The sequence below is a fragment of the Bicyclus anynana genome, chromosome 26 (genome assembly GCF_947172395.1).
Source record: "Bicyclus anynana chromosome 26, ilBicAnyn1.1, whole genome shotgun sequence".
Lineage (NCBI taxonomy): Eukaryota > Metazoa > Arthropoda > Insecta > Lepidoptera > Nymphalidae > Bicyclus > Bicyclus anynana.
Genome location: NC_069108.1, coordinates 9,708,113 through 9,728,001, shown reverse-complemented (window position 1 = coordinate 9,728,001; position 19,889 = coordinate 9,708,113). Strand labels below are relative to the sequence as shown.

General features: G+C 39.4%; 1 protein-coding gene across 1 annotated transcript; it reads right to left on the bottom strand.

The window, feature by feature from the left end:
• Window positions 1-242: 242 nt before the first annotated feature.
• Window positions 243-18,574, bottom strand: LOC112055957 (zinc finger protein 865). The gene is made up of 14 exons (XM_052889678.1): window positions 18,318-18,574; window positions 16,291-16,932; window positions 13,302-13,559; window positions 10,899-11,028; window positions 9,917-9,984; window positions 9,380-9,716; window positions 8,415-8,680; window positions 7,827-7,914; window positions 7,391-7,526; window positions 6,921-7,088; window positions 6,678-6,793; window positions 4,962-5,057; window positions 1,216-2,881; window positions 243-789 (listed from the first exon to the last, which is right to left on the bottom strand). The coding sequence occupies exons 2-14, from the start codon at window positions 16,922-16,924 to the stop codon at window positions 385-387; spliced, it is 4,368 nt and encodes a 1,455-aa protein (XP_052745638.1). The 5' UTR covers window positions 16,925-16,932; window positions 18,318-18,574; the 3' UTR covers window positions 243-384.
• Between the last annotated feature and the right edge of the window lie 1,315 nt (window positions 18,575-19,889).

Sequence of the window (19,889 nt, the reverse complement as noted above, 5' to 3'; positions counted from 1 at the left end):
CAAATTACTGTAATCAGAACCAAACTGGTTCCAATTCTTTTCCTGTACCTTGAAATTGTAATCTTAAGTCCCGTGAATAGTCCTGAGGTAGCACAGCCTTGTGGAGAACTTGTAACAAAAATGACATTGGTACTTTATTATTAATGTTTCTATATGCCTTTTAAGGTTCCCCCGGGTTTATAAAGCCTTTTCCACACTGCAGGCAAATGAAGGGTTTTTTCTTCATGTTTATTTCAGTATAAAATAAATGATGTGATGTCATGATATGAATTGATATTAAGATGTAACGATATTTAACTGTTTCAGAAAATTTAACACCCCGTGTTAATTTAACAAGAAATTTAACACATTTTATAAAACATGTTAAATTTAGAAATGTACAAATTATGCACTGTAGTCCGCACCAAACTGGTTCCAATTCTTCTCCTGCACCCTGAAATTGTAATCCTGAGTGCCGTGAATGGTCCTGACATGGATCCTGAGGTAGCTCGGTCTTGTGAAGAACTTGTAGCAAATGTGACATTGGTACTTTTTTAAGCCCGTATGTGTTTCTATATGTCTCTTGAGTTTCCCTCGGGTGATAAAGCCTTTTCCACACTGCTGGCATATAAAAGGCTTTTCCTTCGTGTGTGTGAAGCTGTGCAGTTTGAGGTAGTAGTGCAGTTTGAAGCCTTTGTTGCAAACTGTACAAATGTGTTTCTTCTCTTCGGCTTTCTCGCTGTCTTCTATCGCTATTTTCGAGCCATGGCTTTTTAGATGCTCCTCCAAGTAGTAAAAGTGTTGGAACACCTGCGAAATGATGAAGATTTTGTGTTTATATGTATGTAGTATAATTCGGATTTACGTTATCTGGACGCGTCCGCACTCTTGGGGATCTTGTATTAGTTTAATCTCAGACCAATTATAAAAGGACCTGTATCGTACTCATAGTCACGAACAAAATTGTCTGTCATTTTCTGAAGAAAACGAGCTTAGATTTGGTATATATCTTATTCTAAACTAGAAGTTTTTGCCCGTTTTTTACACAATTCAATTACACAAAAAGGTATTTTTACGGAGCTCTTTAACTGACGAACACGATTACAACTATTTAACATCGATTCTATAGACAGTTTTTATAATCCCATTAGATCGTTGACAGAAAAGTAACGTCTAGCGAGGCAGGTCCTATACAACAATTGGTCGGAGGTATAAGTGTAAGTGTGTGGGGTTCACCTCGCCGCATATGTTGCACACGCGGCTGCGCTCGTCGGCCGGCGCGAGGTCGGCGGGGGCGGGGGGCGCGTCCGCACTCTTGGGGGTCTTGAACAAGTGTAAGTGTGTGGGGTTCACCTCGCCGCATATGTTGCACACGCGGCTGCGCTCGTCGGCCGGCGCGAGGTCGGCGGGGGCGGGGGGCGCGTCCGCACTCTTGGGGGTCTTGTACAAGTGTAAGTGTGTGGGGTTCACCTCGCCGCATATGTTGCACACGCGGCTGCGCTCGTCGGCCGGCGCGAGGTCGGCGGGGGCGGGGGGCGCGTCCGCACTCTTGGGGATCTTGTACAAGTGTAAGTGTGTGGGGTTCACCTCGCCGCATATGTTGCACACGCGGCTGCGCTCGTCGGCCGGCGCGAGGTCGGCGGGGGCGGGGGGCGCGTCCGCACTCTTGGGGGTCTTGTACAAGTGTAAGTGTGTGGGGTTCACCTCGCCGCATATGTTGCACACGCGGCTGCGCTCGTCGGCCGGCGCGAGGTCGGCGGGGGCGGGGGGCGCGTCCGCACTCTTGGGGGTCTTGTACAAGTGTAAGTGTGTGGGGTTCACCTCGCCGCATATGTTGCACACGCGGCTGCGCTCGTCGGCCGGCGCGAGGTCGGCGGGGGCGGGGGGCGCGTCCGCACTCTTGGGGGTCTTGTACAAGTGTAAGTGTGTGGGGTTCACCTCGCCGCATATGTTGCACACGCGGCTGCGCTCGTCGGCCGGCGCGAGGTCGGCGGGGGCGGGGGGCGCGTCCGCACTCTTGGGGGTCTTGTACAAGTGTAAGTGTGTGGGGTTCACCTCGCCGCATATGTTGCACACGCGGCTGCGCTCGTCGGCCGGCGCGAGGTCGGCGGGGGCGGGGGGCGCGTCCGCACTCTTGGGGGTCTTGTACAAGTGTAAGTGTGTGGGGTTCACCTCGCCGCATATGTTGCACACGCGGCTGCGCTCGTCGGCCGGCGCGAGGTCGGCGGGGGCGGGGGGCGCGTCCGCACTCTTGGGGGTCTTGAACAAGTGTAAGTGTGTGGGGTTCACCTCGCCGCATATGTTGCACACGCGGCTGCGCTCGTCGGCCGGCGCGAGGTCGGCGGGGGCGGGGGGCGCGTCCGCACTCTTGGGGGTCTTGAACAAGTGTAAGTGTGTGGGGTTCACCTCGCCGCATATGTTGCACACGCGGCTGCGCTCGTCGGCCGGCGCGAGGTCGGCGGGGGCGGGGGGCGCGTCCGCACTCTTGGGGGTCTTGTACAAGTGTAAGTGTGTGGGGTTCACCTCGCCGCATATGTTGCACACGCGGCTGCGCTCGTCGGCCGGCGCGAGGTCGGCGGGGGCGGGGGGCGCGTCCGCACTCTTGGGGGTCTTGAACAAGTGTAAGTGTGTGGGGTTCACCTCGCCGCATATGTTGCACACGCGGCTGCGCTCGTCGGCCGGCGCGAGGTCGGCGGGGGCGGGGGGCGCGTCCGCACTCTTGGGGGTCTTGTACAAGTGTAAGTGTGTGGGGTTCACCTCGCCGCATATGTTGCACACGCGGCTGCGCTCGTCGGCCGGCGCGAGGTCGGCGGGGGCGGGGGGCGCGTCCGCACTCTTGGGGATCTTGCGCGCGTTCTGCAGCACCATCGCCAGGATCTCGCTGCGGTTCTCCTCTTGGATGCTGCAAATTTTTATTTTTCGTTTTTTTTTATTTTTTTTATTTTTTTTTTTTTTTATTCTTTACAAGTTAGCCCTTGACTACAATCTCACCTGATGGTAAGTGATGATGCAGTCTAAGATGGAAGCAGGCTAACTTGTTAGGAGGAGGATAAAAATCCGGAACGCTAAATCGCTTGGCGGTACATCTTTGCCGGTAGGGTGGTAACTAGCCACGGCCGAAGCCTCCCACCAGCCAGATCTGGACAAATTAAAAAAATCTCAATCTGTTCAGCCGGGGATTGAAACCAGGACCTCCGTTTTTGTAAATCCACCGCGCATACCACTGCGCCACGGAGGCCGTCAAAATTGACATCTGTATGTGATAATGCATTCATAATCGACGAACACACACACGACAATGTGCCGGGCGAGCGATAGAAATGCACGATCGCACACCTAAAATTCAAAATTCAAAAATCATTTATTTCAAGTAGGCTCAGTATACAAGCACTTTTGACACGTCAGTTGACTATTTGTAAAGATTCTACCACCGGTTCGGAAGGCAGGTTCTGCTGAGAAGATACCGGCAAGAAACTCAACAGTTGCTCTTTTGAAAAAGTCATACAGTATTATAATTACAATTGATGACAACATTACAATTTCTTATAGTTTTACTTCCTGTGTGAAGGTGGAAGCTGATCCAACGGCCTCCAAGCGCTTTTATCATTAAGGAACTCATCAATGTTGTAGTAACCTCGACTAAGTAAATGTTTTTTAACACATTACTTAAAGCTATGCATTGGCAGGTCCATCACAGTCTTGGGGATCTTATTATAGAAGAGTACACCCAAACCTCTCATAAGGACTACTATCGGACCCAAATTGACGAACAAAATTTTCTGCCATTTTCTAAGGAAAACGAGCTTCGTATTCATACATATCTTATACTAAAATAGCAGTTTTTGTTCGTTTTTTACACCAGTCAACTACACAAAAAGGTATTTTTACGGAGGTTTTTAACCGACGGACACGAGTGTAAACTATGAAACATCGATTCTATAGAGACAGTGTTTATAATCGCAATCAATCAATTCAATCAATTGATTGATCAATTTTTTTTTTATTTCGCCAGAATACGGTACATTTACCTAGGTCTTATATTATACTAGCGGACTCGCTCAAGCTTCGCTTTGACTTATTAATTTATTTATTTGCACTTCTTCCCTATCCCTACCTTACACTACCATACTCCTACCCCTACCCCTACCCTACCCCTACCCTACCTCTACTCTACCCCTACCCTACCCTACCCTACAACTACCCTACCACTACCCTACCCTATCCCTATACCATAAACCTACCCTACCACTACCCTACCCTACCCCTACCCCTACCCTACTCCTACCCTACCCTACCCCAACCCTACCCCTACCCTACCCCTACCCTACCCCTACCCCGTTTTCTAATTATTATTAATATGAACTTTATACAATAACAATAAAGCTCAAATTGACTACGTTTTAGTTACAAATCATTTGTATGTATAGTTTTTAATTAACAAATAAAATATAAGGGTTGATCGTAGAGGAGTGAAAATTTAGGTTTGTATGTATTTTTGTATGCTGTGTCATAAAAAAATAAAAACAAAAAATTTTGCCTAAAAAATAAAAAAAAAAATTTAGGGGTGGACTACCCTTAACATTTAGGGGTTTGAAAAATAGATGTTGGCCGATTCTCAGACCTACTAAATATGCACAAAAAATTTCATCAAAATCGGTCGAGCCGTTTCGGAGGAGTTCAATGTCGAACACCGCGACACGAGAATTTTATATATTAGATTTAAACACATATCCTGCCATAGTTGGCGTGCAAAAGTTAACAGATCATACAAATTAATTTACAAATTACAAATTTACAAATAATAAAAATAAAACAAAGTTCGAATTAATTAATGTCAATATAAATGTCACTTTTATGGTCAATGTCCCTATTTCAATTTTTCATTCATAAGATAAGCATAAGATCGTTGATCATATACTTTGACAGAAAAATATTGTCTTGCGAGGCAGGTCTTATCTAATTAGTCTGAGGAGTATACTCACAGCCCCTCCTTCTGGTGCGTGGCGAGATGCATCTGCACGTGGTACTTGGTGTGGAACATGTGCGCGCACACCGGACACTCGTAGCGCAGCACGAACCTGCGACAGAACAGCCGTGCTAATAGGAGCGTGACCTCATATGTGCAGGTGTACGCTCATGTGTTTGTGTCATGAGAATATGGACTATACATACTTATATTTAAAATACTCGCCACACATTTATTCTAAGTATGTATTTTGTAATGTATGGGGTGTCTTGTAATATATTGGATGTCGTGGAATGTATGACGTGTCGCGTAATGTATGACGTGTCGTGTAATGTATGACGTGTCGTGTAAAGTATGGGGAGTCGTGTAATGTATTGGGAGACGTGCAATGTAACACGTGTTGTGTAATATAGGACGTGTCGTGTAATATATTGGGAGTCGTGTAATGTATAACGTATCGTATAATGTATGGGGAGTCGTGTTATGTATTCGGAGACGTGTAATGTACGACGTGACGTGTAATGTATGGGGAGTCGTGTAATGTACTGGGAGTCATGTTATGTACTGGGAGTCGTGTAATGTATGAAGTTCGTGTAATGTATGGGGAGTCGTGTAATGTAATCAATAAATCAATCAATTTTTATTTCGCCAGAATATGGTACATTTACATAGGTCTTTTATATTATATTTAAACACATATCCTGCCATAGTTGCCGTGCAAAATTTGACAAATCTTACAAATTAATTTACAAATAATGAAAAAAAAAAGTATGACGTGTTGTGTAATGTATGGAGAGTCGTGTAATGTATGGAGAGTCGTGTAATGTATGACGTGTCGTGAAATGTATGGAATGTCGTGTAGTGTATTGGATGTCGTGTAATGTATAACGTGTCGTGAAATATATTGGGAGACGTGTAATGTACGACGAGTTGTGTAATGTAGGACGTGTGGTTAATATATTGGGAGTCGTGTAATGTATTCCGAGCCGTGTAATGTACGACGTGTCGTGTAATGTATGACGTGTCGTGTAATGTATTGGGTGTCGTGTAATGTATGACGTGTCATGTAATGTATTGGGTGTCGTGTAATGTATGACGTGTCGTGTAATGTATTGGGTGTCGTGTAATGTATGGAGAGTCGTGTAATGTATGACGTGTCGTGAAATGTATGGAATGTCGTGTAGTGTATTGGATGTCGTGTAATGTATAACGTGTCGTGAAATATATTGGGAGACGTGTAATGTACGACGTGTTGTGTAATGTAGGACGTGTCGTTAATATATTGGGAGTCGTGTAATGTATTCCGAGCCGTGTAATGTACGACGTGTCGTGTAATGTATTGGGTGTCGTGTCATGTACGGGGAGTCGTGTAATGTAGGACGTGTCGTGTAATGTATGACGTGTCGTGTAATGTATGACGTTTCGTGTAATGTATTGGGTGTTGTGTAATGTATGACGTGTCGTGTAATGTATGGGGAGTCGTGTAAATATATGACGTGTCGTGAAATGTAGGACGTGTCGTGTAATGTATTGGGTGTTGTGTAATGTATGACGTGTCGTGAAATGTAGGACGTGTCGTGTAATGTATTGGGTGTCGTGTAATGTATGGCGTGTCGTGAAATATATTGGGAGTCGTGTAATGTATGGGGTGTCGTGTAATGTATGTGTTGTCGTGTAATGTACGACGTGTCGTGTAGTGTACGGGGATGCTGTAGGGGCAAGGCGCACTCACCGCTGCGTGCGATGGCTGACGATGTGCCGCTGCAGCTTGCACTGCGCGTTGAAGCTCTTGGTGCAGATGTCGCAGATGTACTCGCGGTCGGGCCGGTGGTTCTTGCGGTGGTAGATCTGCGGGGCGGACCATACACTCGTTACATGTGGACCTGACTCGCTACACATTACCCTTCATTTTTGTATAACAAAAACATAGCCAATCCCTATCATTATGAGAAGAGACTCGTGCTCACTCACTCACCATGGTCTCGCGCTTCTTGTAGCTGCGCCCGCAGACGGTGCACAGGTAGGGCTTGGGGCCCTGGTGCGAGGCCTCGTGCGCCTTCTGCGAGGCCTCGTCGGGGTGCTCCGCGAGGCAGAAGTTGCACTTGTACACCACGCTCTCGCCGTCGTGGCACTTCTTGTGCACCTGCACAGGGACAAGGGTTTATGTAGACACCGTAAGAGTTATGAGTTGAAAAAACTTGTAACTTTTCCAATTAAGCTTCATCTTAGTGACTCATCATTGTCGAAGGGTTATTGAATAAAAAAAGGGGGTTTTAATGTCCCAAACTTTCGAGTAGAGACAGGAACAGAAAACTGACTGTGACAAACATACACTCAAGGGTTATATAAAATCACTTGTGTGTTGTCAGTCCTTTCAGTATTGAGCTAGCAATGTGGTAGCTTCATATACGAAGCCCTATCCCTGAGCTGTACCGAGGGGCTCACCTGCAAGGTCTCCAGGTGCAGGAACCGCTTCTGGCAGTACTCGCAGGCGTGCGGCCGCTTCTGGTACAGCCGCTTCTTCTTGTCAGAAGGGCGGGCCTTCTTGGAGAACTTCGCCAACGCCTTCTTCATTCGTAACCTGAATAACAATACATATAAATAACCTTGAAGTGTATGTCTGTGATTTCAAAATAGCTTTGCTAAAACTAAAACTCAATAAAACATTTGTCTGTCTTTTTGTCTGGACTAACCTTTAATACAGGTAGGTTTTCACGCAGATGACACTCACAAAACGTTGCTTTCTCATGATAAAAGACTTTCAAAGTCGATTTAGTAGATCCATACAACTTCACAAACAGTTATATCGTAAGGTTTATTATTAACCGCTTTTTCCTTTACCCTGAAAAGAAACTACAAGTTAAAAGAAAAAGGAACTCACTTCTTCTTGGCTTTCTTGTCCTCCTCACCATCTTCTGTTTTAATCTTCGCTTCGCCCTTCTCATCCTTTTCCTCTTTTACATCTTCATCTGAAAATACGAGAGTAAATATTATTTTATTAAAAAAAAATACTGGGCGTTGGGGTCCCAAGGTGCAAGACTGGCGACCTTGCACTAAAAAGCACTGTGTTGGTCGACCCCCCACCAGGTGACTGACGACATCAAGCGAGTCGGACGATCATATACCCTTAGCACCCACAAACCAAAACATATCCTAACCGTTAATTGTCACAATGTCCCCAACTCTAACAGTTGTGAGACGTATGTCCCAAACTTTGACAACAGTGACAATTTTTGGAACACTTTAACTGTATCTATACTAATAGTATAAAGCTGAAGATTTTGTTTGTATAGTTGAACGCGCTAATCTCAGGAACTACTGGCCCGATTTGAAAAATTCTTTCAGTGTTAGATAGCCCATTTATCGAGGAAGGCTATAGGCTATATATTGTCCCTGTATTCCTACGGGAACGGGAACCACGCTGGTGAAACCGTGCGGCGTCAGCTAGTAACTGATAAACATAACTGACCTGCCCAAGACTCCGGGTGGGTTAGCACATGCCGGTGCATCTTGCTGGACGTGATGAAGCCCATATCGCATATGTAGCACTTGAAGGGCTTCTCCCCGGTGTGAGTCCTCATGTGTATGCGCATGTAGGACGCTGTGCTGAACTTCTTCTCACATATGGGACACTTGACGCGGTCCTCTGCCTTCAGCTTCTTGGGGGACGTTGGTTCTTGGATCTTGGGGGACGACGCCCAGGTATTGGACGGGAAGTAGTCGTCGTCAGACAAACTGTGAATGAAATAATTGTATTGTTTATGTTTATCCTAAGAGAACATTAAGAATAGCATCAGTGTTAAGGGGTCAAGCTTGATACTAACATAGTTTTTGTATAAAGAAAATGGATAGGTAAGAAGTTCCGCTAGGAAGGTAAGGAAGATTAGTTAGGAATTGTTATACCTTCAATTGATATTTCTAAGTTAAGCTTTGCTAACCTTATGATGTATATTGTAAATTTTTAAATAAAAATCAGTTCTTACCATGGTAAAACGACGAGATTTTTAATGTCGATGTTTCGACACAGACCATACAAAAAATATTCAATTCAATAGTAATGAACAATAACGAAATGAGTTTTAAATTTTTTTTTTTTTTTTTTAGTCTCTCAATATTCCTGCAATCTGTCTTGAGAGTTTTAAATTATAAACTCAGTTCTGGTTAGCATTGAAAAAGCTACCAAAACTCTATGCGATTACAAAACATGGAAGCTTTGATAAGACAACACAGGCAAAGTAATACTAGCACATAATACAAGAATTGGTAACACTTTGTAATATTAGAGAGGCCTTGATTTATATTCTTAGCTTAAGTTTTTAAATTGGCTCAGATGTAGTCTGGTTTTAGAGTCACGCCAGGTGAGATCGCCATTAAGGGTTAACCTGTCATAGAATAAAAATGTAAGCCACAAGGAAATCATCAGCAAATACTCACTTCTCATCCTTCATATGATCACTCTCATCTTTGACATCAACTTCATCATCACCATCGTGAATATCTACATCGGCGTCCTTCTCATCAACCTCCTCAATCTTCACGTCAACCTCATCAACCTTCAGCGCCTCTATAGTCACTGTCAGTGGTTCAAACTCGACAGGCTTAACCTCCTCTATGTTGTCTTTGGTTTCCTCTTTTACTTCGTTGGGTTCAACCTTGGCGGGTTCAAAGTTGAACCAGAGATCGTCGGGTTTTGGTGCAGCTTTCTCCTTCTCTGTTTTATCTTTCAATTGTTCCTCTAACTCCTTTAAGTACGGCAGTATCGCGTTGAAATCTGTAATTAAATTGTGTCTAAATTATTTTATAATTTGATTTATATCAATAAATATAAATCAAATTTTAATGTCTGTCTGTCATTTTTAAAAATCAGGTTTTCAAGTGCTTACTTAAGGTTTCACAATACCAAAACAAGTTTTTTTTAATTTCTGTCTGTCTGTATGTCTCATCCAATAACAAACATAAACCAAATCTCACCATAAGGCTCTCCTTCTAGTTTGTCATCCGGGTGTTTTTTGTCAAAATGTCGTGTAAGGAATTCAAACCTGAAACAGATTGTCAAAAATTTCATTAAAATTGGAGCAGTTGGCATAGAAGTTATGTCAGTTATCTGATATTTTTGACATAATTCATGTTGGTCAATTGAGTTTTTGTCAAAATTCACGTCTGTTAATTGATTTTTGTCAAAATTGATGTCAGTCAATTGATTGTTTGTTAAATTATTCCAAAACTACTGACATTTCACATATCAAAAAGTTTAACATCACATATTGCACAATAACAGGTAAACAGTGGCCTATGTGGGTTCGGAACAATCGGTCCTGGAGTAGTCCTGAGTCAAGCTAATAAAATTTTGGGCGCTTCCTCCCTAGAAAGTTTTCCAAGTCTATATATCTTAGAAACATGCAAATTCGTAAGGAAAAATGCAGAATTTTTTAAAAAATTAAATGAAATGCCACGAAAAAATAAATTACGGAGCGCGCGTAAATTGAACTTGGTACAGCCAAAATCAAATTTAAAAATGCACAGTACTGGCCCGCACAAAATGTACATAAAAATATATAATAAATTACCGCAAAACATTAAGAAAAAGGAAAACATTAATGAGTTTTTATTAACATTAAAAAACTTTTTGCTTGTAAAAGTATATTATAAAATTAATGACTTTTTGACCGAAGAACAATAAACCCGCCTCTCTACTTATCTTATGTTATGTTAAGTTAAGTTTTACTTTTGTAGTTACAACACCCTCACAGGGTTCCATTTGTAATAATTATGACATTTTATTTATGACATGTGGAAATGTAACTTAAATGAATAAATAAATAAATAAATAAATTAATAGAAATGTTCAATAAAATTCTTATTGAAAATTTCTAGAAAAAAAGTATTTTACAGCCTTAACCAGGACGGCAACCTGGGAGCTTGTCATCCATGGTACAACGAGGAGGTACGTTACCTGGAGAAGTATTTGTAGCATATCCGGCACTGGTAGCGGATGGCGAGGTGGAACCGCTTGTTGTGGCGCCCCAACTTGCTCGCTGTGATAAAGGTCTGGCCACACTGCGCACACGTGTAGGGCTTCTCGTCTGACAAAAAAAAAACAAGTCTGCTGTACACCACTCAACTGAAATAAACTTCTTTAAAAAAAATAAAGCTCCATCTATGGACGTCAGGCATAACTGCAACGCAACAGGTTTTTGAAATTGTAGAATTTAAACTGACGTGAGCATTATTTATATTTCATAATAAATTATTATGAAACATAGCTAAGCTCGATTGATACAAAGAATATGTCCAACTAGTTTCAAACCCTTATCCTTACCTTTGAGATGGTTTTTGCAACGCAGCTTAATAAATTAACAGGTTCTTGAAGAGTACAAAAAGGGATTGTTTCAAAGTTCTCTAAGAGCGCCATCTATTGGTAGTTTAACATAACAAACACTGTTCCACTATGCCTGTAGATGGCAGCATTTAAAAACTTCACCCAATTACACTTTTCGTAACGCATTCTCTCCAAGTCAAATGTGCATAAAGAAGTTTTACTTCAGAACGTAAGCGTTACCTGTATGTATGTCTCGCACCTTACAATACATCTATCCAACCTACAATTCAATCAATCAATATTCAATCAATCAATCAATCTTTATTCCATCAGAAAATGGTACATTAATATAAAATCACAGAGAAAGTACTAGCTAAGTGTCAGAGGGCAACAGAGAGAAGTATGTTGTACTACTAACTGACAGAATCACCTCAACTGAGATAAGAAACAGGACTAAGCTTACTGATGGTCTCAAATGAATCAACCTTGAAAATGGCAATGGACGGATCACATATGCCGCAAGACTGACAATGGAGCAAACACTATGGTACCCAAGAGATGGTACCAGAAAATGTGGACGTCCAACAAGGTGGGAAGACATCCACCTAACCCTGGTGCCTCGCAAGACCAGAGTTGCAGACAGGGTGCAGCGGAAGCAGTTGGAGGAGGCCTATGTCAGGCGACACTAAACAGCGGGATATACTGTAAACGTACCGCCAAGCGATTTAGCGTTCCGGTACGATGCCGTGTAATAATAATAATAATTTATTTGCTGAAACTGTGGGTTACAATGGTTCTTACACTATAGAAAAAAATTCCAACACAATTTACTGAAACAGCATGCAAATATTTACAGAATTTTACAATAATATATTCTACCTACATATAACATCAATATTTATACGCTATAATAATTCTTATTATTTAAAATGGAGAAGATTATTCATTCAACTTTATTAGGGGCATAGTTTTATATCATTCTGGAAGCTGTAGACAGCTCCTAACAAGTTAGCCCGCTTCCATCTTAAACCGCATCATCACTTACCATCAGGTGAGATTGTAGTCAAGGGCTAACTTGTAATGAATAATAAATAAATTAATTAAACAAATAAAAAACCCCGACTGCATAAAGTATAAAAAAACTGAAAAGAAAAAAAACAAGCTCAGTCCAGAAGTGTAGAAAGCAATTAGAAAACAGTCGGGACCTATTAAATAATGTAGAAGAAAATCATTCTATCCAATATCTAAGGTCCCGACTGTTTTCTAATTGCTTTCTACACTTCTGGACTGAGCTTGTTTTTTTTCTTTTCAGTTTTCATCAGTCAGTTCATCATCAGTTTTTTTATACTTTATGCAGTCGGGGTTTTTTATTTGTTTAATTAATTTATTTATTTCACACTTTTTAGATACAATAGACGGTTAATTTCGTATTTATTTATTACGTTTATTACAAAGTACGATAAGTTATACGTCCAACCGAGGTTAAGCAAATATTCAAAAAAACCTAAAAACGCTCGGGGGCGAATCCGACTCGCACTTGGCGGATTTTTATAATCAATATATTTAATTTAGTCTATTTTATAACTTCACTTCACAAACCTGCTCGCACCTATAGTCTTCCGCCTCGCGTATTTTGTATAGACAACTAATAAATAACGTTTTTCTAATTGTAGTTTTTTTTAAACATGGCCATGATATACCATTTTAGAATCCTCATAAAAAGTTCTTGAATTTGATACCCATATTGCAATATTAGGAAAAAAAATTTTTTTTCACCTCGAGTCTATAGCGTCTCACAGTCGTCTTGTTATTTTTTTTTTAGTTTCACCTATCTAAGAACACTTGGGTAATTGAGACAAATCTAACGATATCCTAATTACGTAAATCCGTTCAGTGGTTAGGAAGATATGAGGTAATAAAGAATATTACATACATACATACGTCATACAAGATACGCGCGAAAAACATAACCCTTCTTGCAGTCGGGTAAAAAAAAACATATCAAATTCAAAACTTATGTATACCAAAAGTTATTACCTGTATGCGATCTAACATGTAGCTTCAAATAGTAGCTCAGTGTGAACTGCTTCTGGCAAGCGAAGCACTTGTATATCTTCTGCCGGTTCATCAGATCCTGCTTGTTGCCCAGCGTCAGCCCAGGGTCAGGGTTGGGGGCTGCTGCGGCAGGGTTGAGGTCTGGAGCGCTGCCAGTGTTCGTGGCTTTGTCTCCATTGTTCTCCTTGGAGCTCTGGTTGTCCGACTCTGTGTTCACAAAGTCTGCAGCTTTCTCGTTACCTATAAAGATGAATTGAAGATCCAATAAAGCTTCCAATAAGCTTTACTTATTGGAAGTTCATTGTATTTATTATTTATGTATAAAATCAATCATTGTGAAATCTCAAAAACTGCTTGGCAAAGATGAGATTTGGCAGGGAGGTAATTTATAGTTAGTAGATGTCTGCTACATTACTAACTCATGGATGTCCAACCTGGGGAATGATTCTGATTCTGATGGAATGGAAGGATATCCATATTAATATCATAAATGTGAAATTGTGTGTCCGCCTGTCGGCAAAACGGAGCGACGAATTGACGTGATATTTAAGTGGAGATAGTTGAAAGGATGGAGAATGACATAGGCTTCTTTTTGTCTTTCTAACGAACCCTCCACTTCTCTTTTTTGGTTTGTTAGTGTAGAAGTTTGTATGGGGCGCTCTGCAATTTACAAGGTAAGGGGCCGGGGTAGGGTAGGGTAGGGATATAGAAAAAATGCACATAAGCGAAACTTGACTGGGTCTGTTAGTTACATATAAAGATTAAGGACAACTGGAATAGAAAGAATATCCAAAAGGTCTGCCTCATTTATAAAAATTTTAATAAAAAAAAATACAACCGACTTCAAAACCTAAAACCCACTAAACTGAAAAACGAAAAATAACATCATAATATGTTCTACCTGCTGATCAGTATGAAGGCAGTGCTGAGCCGGTGATGTTTGCTCCTTTCGAACGAAACAAAGCCGTTCGAAATACAAAAATTTCAATAAAAATTATTATGTGCCTCGAAATGACATTTCGTTCACTCGTCCATATAGGTTCTGTGAAACGCACAACGTGAGCGCGAGTTTATTCGATCTAGCGCCATCTATCGAGCGCCTCGGCCCGTGACTTCGTCCACGTACAACTTTTTGCCGCGATTCACGATAATAGTACGTATTACGTCATACTGTCACAGTACCTTTGCTATCTGAAAAACACTTTAGTCATATTTTGGAGTATTCTGACTTAGCCTCAGACCAATGGACCTATGGACCTGTATTGCTCCTTAATTCACCAACGAAATTGTCTGTCGTTTTTTAAGGACGAGGTAAACTCGCACATCGAAAATAGTTAACTCCAATAAATATATTTTGTACTCTTACACTACACACAACTATTTTATTCGCAATACATACACGTGGATTTTTTACACAGACTAACAAACACATCGCTTAGACTCATCTATACTAATATTATAAAGCTGAAGAGTTTGTTTGTTTGTTTGATTGAACGCGCTTATCTCAGGAACTACTGATCCGATCTGAAAAATTCTTTCAGTGTTAGATAGCCCATTTATCGAGGAAGGTTATAAGCTATATATTATCCCTGTTCTCTTACGGGAACGGGAACTACGCGGGTAAAACCGCGCGGCATCATCTAGTTACACAATATTAAGTTACTTGATCGATGTTTCGTTGATCCGAATGAAGAACCGACTCTTTTTAGATATTGTTTTTTTTTGTTACAAATATTTAGATATTGTTTTTGTTACAAATATGATATAATTAAACGTTATTTAATAAACTTGTTGATCGTTTTATATGCCATTTGACTACACAAACCGACATTTTTAGAAAGCTCTTTACACGACGAAAACGATTACAACAATGAAACATCGATTCTATAGAAACTGCCTTTGTAAACGCATAGATCTAATTACTAACTACATACATATCATTCGTCTGAGGTTTTAGTCTACGCCAAAAAGTGCAACTGATAAGATGAGCCGTACGTTCAACGGTTCATACTTTCTATGGTTTCTGATAAAATTGTTGTAGATTTTTAACCGACAAGAAGGAGGTTCTCAATACGGTCGGTATTTTTTTATTAAATTAAGACAACACCGGATAAGCACCGCCTTCATACTGATCAGCAGGTAGAACATATTATAATGTTATTTTTCGCTTTTTAGTTTAGTGGGAACGTTTTTAGGTTTTGAAGTTGGTTGTATTTTTTTTATTAAAATTTTTATTTTTTTATTTTATTTTTCCATTTTTAGTATAAAATTTCATCTCAAACAAATACATTAGACCCCTAATGACAGTCACAATCCATCTTTGTACAAAATTCTCAGCAATACAAATTAATCAAGCCCAAACACAAGGTAGCTACCGTAAACCGTTAAGGGGTTCCCTTAATTGACCTTGGTCTTCATCATCAGACGCCTAATAACAGACACAACTCATCTAGGTACAAAGTTCTCAGCAATACGAATTAATCAAGGCCAAACACAAGGTAACTGTTGTAAATCGCCGAGGAGTTCCCTGGTCTGTTTTATGGCTCCATCATCAGATCCATTTTAAACCTTCATGAAATTGTAGTGCTTAAAATTACTAAATGGAAAAGTTTACGAACATACTAGACACCTATATAATTTTCGAAAATTTCCTTCAATTTCTCCAGGATTCCATCATCAGATCTTGACATGATGGCAATGGGACCAAATGGGGACTATACCATTTCAAACAAAAAAATAATTTTTGAAATCGGACCAGGCGTCTTTGAGTAATCGGTGTACATACATAAAAAAAAAATACTGACCAAATTGAGAACCTTCCTTCTTTTTGAAGTCGGTTAAAAATACATTGGCATATTTAATTTGATACAAATACTTTTTATTCAAAAACCAGCTCAGTGAAGGTTGCTTTAGATTCTCAGATCCTATACTAATAATTTTACATTACTTTTTAATTTAAAAGCAAGTTTACCTATGTATCCATCTTCTGGTTTGATTTCAATCACCAAGTCCGGCTCTTCTTTCACACTCTTCTTCAACTTTTTCATCTTCTTTAACTCTTTCTTCATTTTCTTCTTTTTAATCTGATTCTTGATTCTCAGATCGTAACTGGTTATTCTATCCTTATGTATTACTACATGGTTGTCCAATTCGTGTAGTTCTTTAAAGTTAATATTGCAGACTGCACAACCATAAAACTTGAAGTCCTTTTCTGTGATTTTTTCAGAAAAGTATTTACTGCGTTCTTTTTTTATCTTTTTATTCAAAGCTCTTGTGATGTCGGGTTTAATGTCTTGCTCTTCTGTGTGGTTCTGTGTTGTGATGTCATTTTTTTCAGTTATTTGTGTTTGTATGTCACTTATAAACTGAGTGACAGTGTTTCCTATATGATTTAAACTAGAGTTGTCGTTGTTTGTGTCTTGTGATGGTTTTAGTTGACTCGCTTGTGATGTATAGTAGTTGGGATTCGGGTAGTTCTCTACTTTGACCGGATATGGATACGTGCCATATGGCATTAGGTTGTTCCCAAAATTTTCCAAATTGGGATAGTTGTTCATATTGTAAGTACTCAGCGGGTCAATGTCTGGTGCCATTTGTTCATTCATTTTGTTTTCTGAAAAGGAAAAAGAGAAGCATTGTTACACAAGCTATGAGGATGAATATAACACAGCCTAATATAAATTATCGATTTTGATAACTGAATGAGTAAAATATAAGACTTTACTTTTAGAAGCCACAATAGCTCAAACGAAGAGGGGTCGGACTCATCACTGTGGGTTGTGGTTCAATCCTCGCCCTGTTGGTCTATTATCATACTCACCTCTAGCACAGTCTTTGCCGACAAGTTGGAGGTGAGGAGGAGAGGCAACGGGATGGCAAATATTATTTTATAAAAAAAAAATACTTATTACTGAATTATATTAATCAAATTTAAGGAAATTAGGCAACATGATAAAATAATTCAGTTGTAGTAATAAAAGCATTTATAATTTGTATAAAAAACAAAGTACTATTTTTAACAAAAATACATAGAAATTTTAAATATCTAAAAATTTCAGATTTTGAGAACAACACACAAAAGTAAAGAATAAATCTGTGTTATATAATTTGGCTTCAACATTTATTCATAGATATATAAATGCTACTTTTCGTTGTAATTTTTTAACTCAAGAACAGGCTTAACTATCCAAACCAGATGTTTAGGTTTTGTTTGGACTATTTAGTAGATGGTTTATGTGAAGTTTGCACAAAATCGGTCAAGTGGTTTTCGTTTATTACATTTTTTGTAACATAAATTTAAGGGTAGGGTACCTCACCTACGGGAACCCTGTATTTTTTGGGATAAAAGTATGTTCCTCCAAACTCTCCTCTACCTTCCAGGGATAGTCCCATTAAACTCTGTTCAGCCGTTTCAGAGATTAGTCCAGACAGACAGACAAAATTTTTAAAAAAGCTTGTTTATTGTTTTTTTAAATTAAAGAGGTATCTTCTTTGTCTTACATCTCTTCTATTTCTTCCATGCAAACCAGTGGTAGTCTGTACTATTAGATTTAGCTTTTATATTATACTTGTAACATATCTTTATTAGAAATAATCATATTTGGACATGAATTTAGTAATTTAACTTAGAAATAATACTAAATAATGATCTACAAAGACTTATCAAACTGTTTAGTAAACTCGACACAGTATGCGTTAACCTTAACTAATACAAATTAGTAAACTCCTCAGTGGTTCTGTATAGTTTTTAGTAAACAAACAAACACTTTATACGCCTTTTTCTGTGTGGAAAACGTGTTTTATCACATCCATATGCACCTTATACTGTATTTCGAACAGCAAATACTACAAATAGTAAAGAAATACTATAAACTTAACACGAGAAACTTTGAATTTGAATAATTTATGAAGAATTTGTAACTTTTGAGTTCCTATGTGTAGATATGGGCAGTGTAAGTGCGAGGGCAAAAAAATAATCAATACCAGAAAAACTTATACCTGAACTGGACAGCGCTTGACGTAAAAAAGGCCAGTTTTTTTATCAACACCAAATTAGTACGATAAAAAATCGCACATTTTTCACCGAAAACACACTTCGAACAACCTAATAATTATCATAACGCATTGCACTTGCACTGTATATCAATATTTTTTTCGTTAAAAGTTATTTTATTTACTTAGACGACAATTTACGAAATTTATAATTCACATTTTTTTCTCGCGTGACTGAACCCCAATGGAAGTCATTTTTAATGTTGCCACTTGCCATCATCGAAAAATACATTTACCTTATTTTAATGGGCACTATAAACTACGTTAAGTTCTAATGACAAGGATGCTTGGAGCTAATTGGAATTTGGATTGGGTTTTATCTTTGCGCAGCTTTCGCAAAAAATAGATTTATTCAAGCTATCTTATGTAATGATAAAAAATATTGTAAAATAACATGATACAAAATGTGTAACTATTGAGTTTTTTGCAGGTTCTGCTAAGAATATAAATATAGTTAAAGAGTGCTTGTAAACTAATCTTGCTTGAAAGCCTCCATCCATACTCTCCTGAGCATAATCATTGTAAATCGTATGTCACATTGGCGTATCTAGGATTGTTTGCTAGGGTAGGCGTGGCCCCCGATATCAAGTTTATTATTAGTATCATAATAGAATTCCATATCCTCAGCCCAGAATCCTAGGCTGGGCCACTCTAGCCCTCCCGCTATAAACGCTTATGTATGTACAATCTATTATAATACTAGCAGAAACTCGCCGATTCGCCTGCGTAAACCCAACTTATGTATATATGCATGTTTTTAATATAGAAAAGTAAATTTTGTTTTAAAATATGTCAATATTTATTAAGTACCTACTAAGATTTTCTGTTTGACTGGATTCCAATTACAGTTGATTGAAATAATCGTTAAAACTTCTTACATGTGGGGAAAATTTTTGATATGGCAACATATAAGTCGGACGTCAAACCGTTTCAGTACGTTACGTTCCGTTCCACAAAAATAAAGTTATTTGAGATTTTTCAAGATAAAATTAATATTAACATGCACTCCAAAAATTACTGAAAGTTAAAATAAATCATTAACCATTTTTGTGTTTTATTAGTCTTCCACCTTTTTAAGTAAGCGTATATATATAATAAAATAAAAAGCCTTTTATTTCTTGCATAAATTTACAGAGTTTTGTTATTATTTTAAGTTAATTTGGTTAGTAAAACTTAAATATATGTTAGTACGTTAGTAATTCCTTTATTTTACACAAGAACCCCAGAATGGGTGAAGGCCTCCTCCAAAGAAGTCCAATTGTCTCTGTCCTGTGCTATTTGGTACCAATATGGGCCAGCTGCTTTTTTAATTTCATCTTCCCACCTCGCCAATGGTCTTCCTCTGCCTCTTTTGCCTTGTGGGCCTCTCCACAAAGTGACTTTATAAGTCCATCTTTGATCTTTCAGCCTAGCCAAACGTATATATAGCAATATGGAAATTATGTTACCGGGTAAAAGCATCTCCCTTAATATCCAAAATTGTAGACTTTGTACATTTAATTTTCAATTAAAATAAAT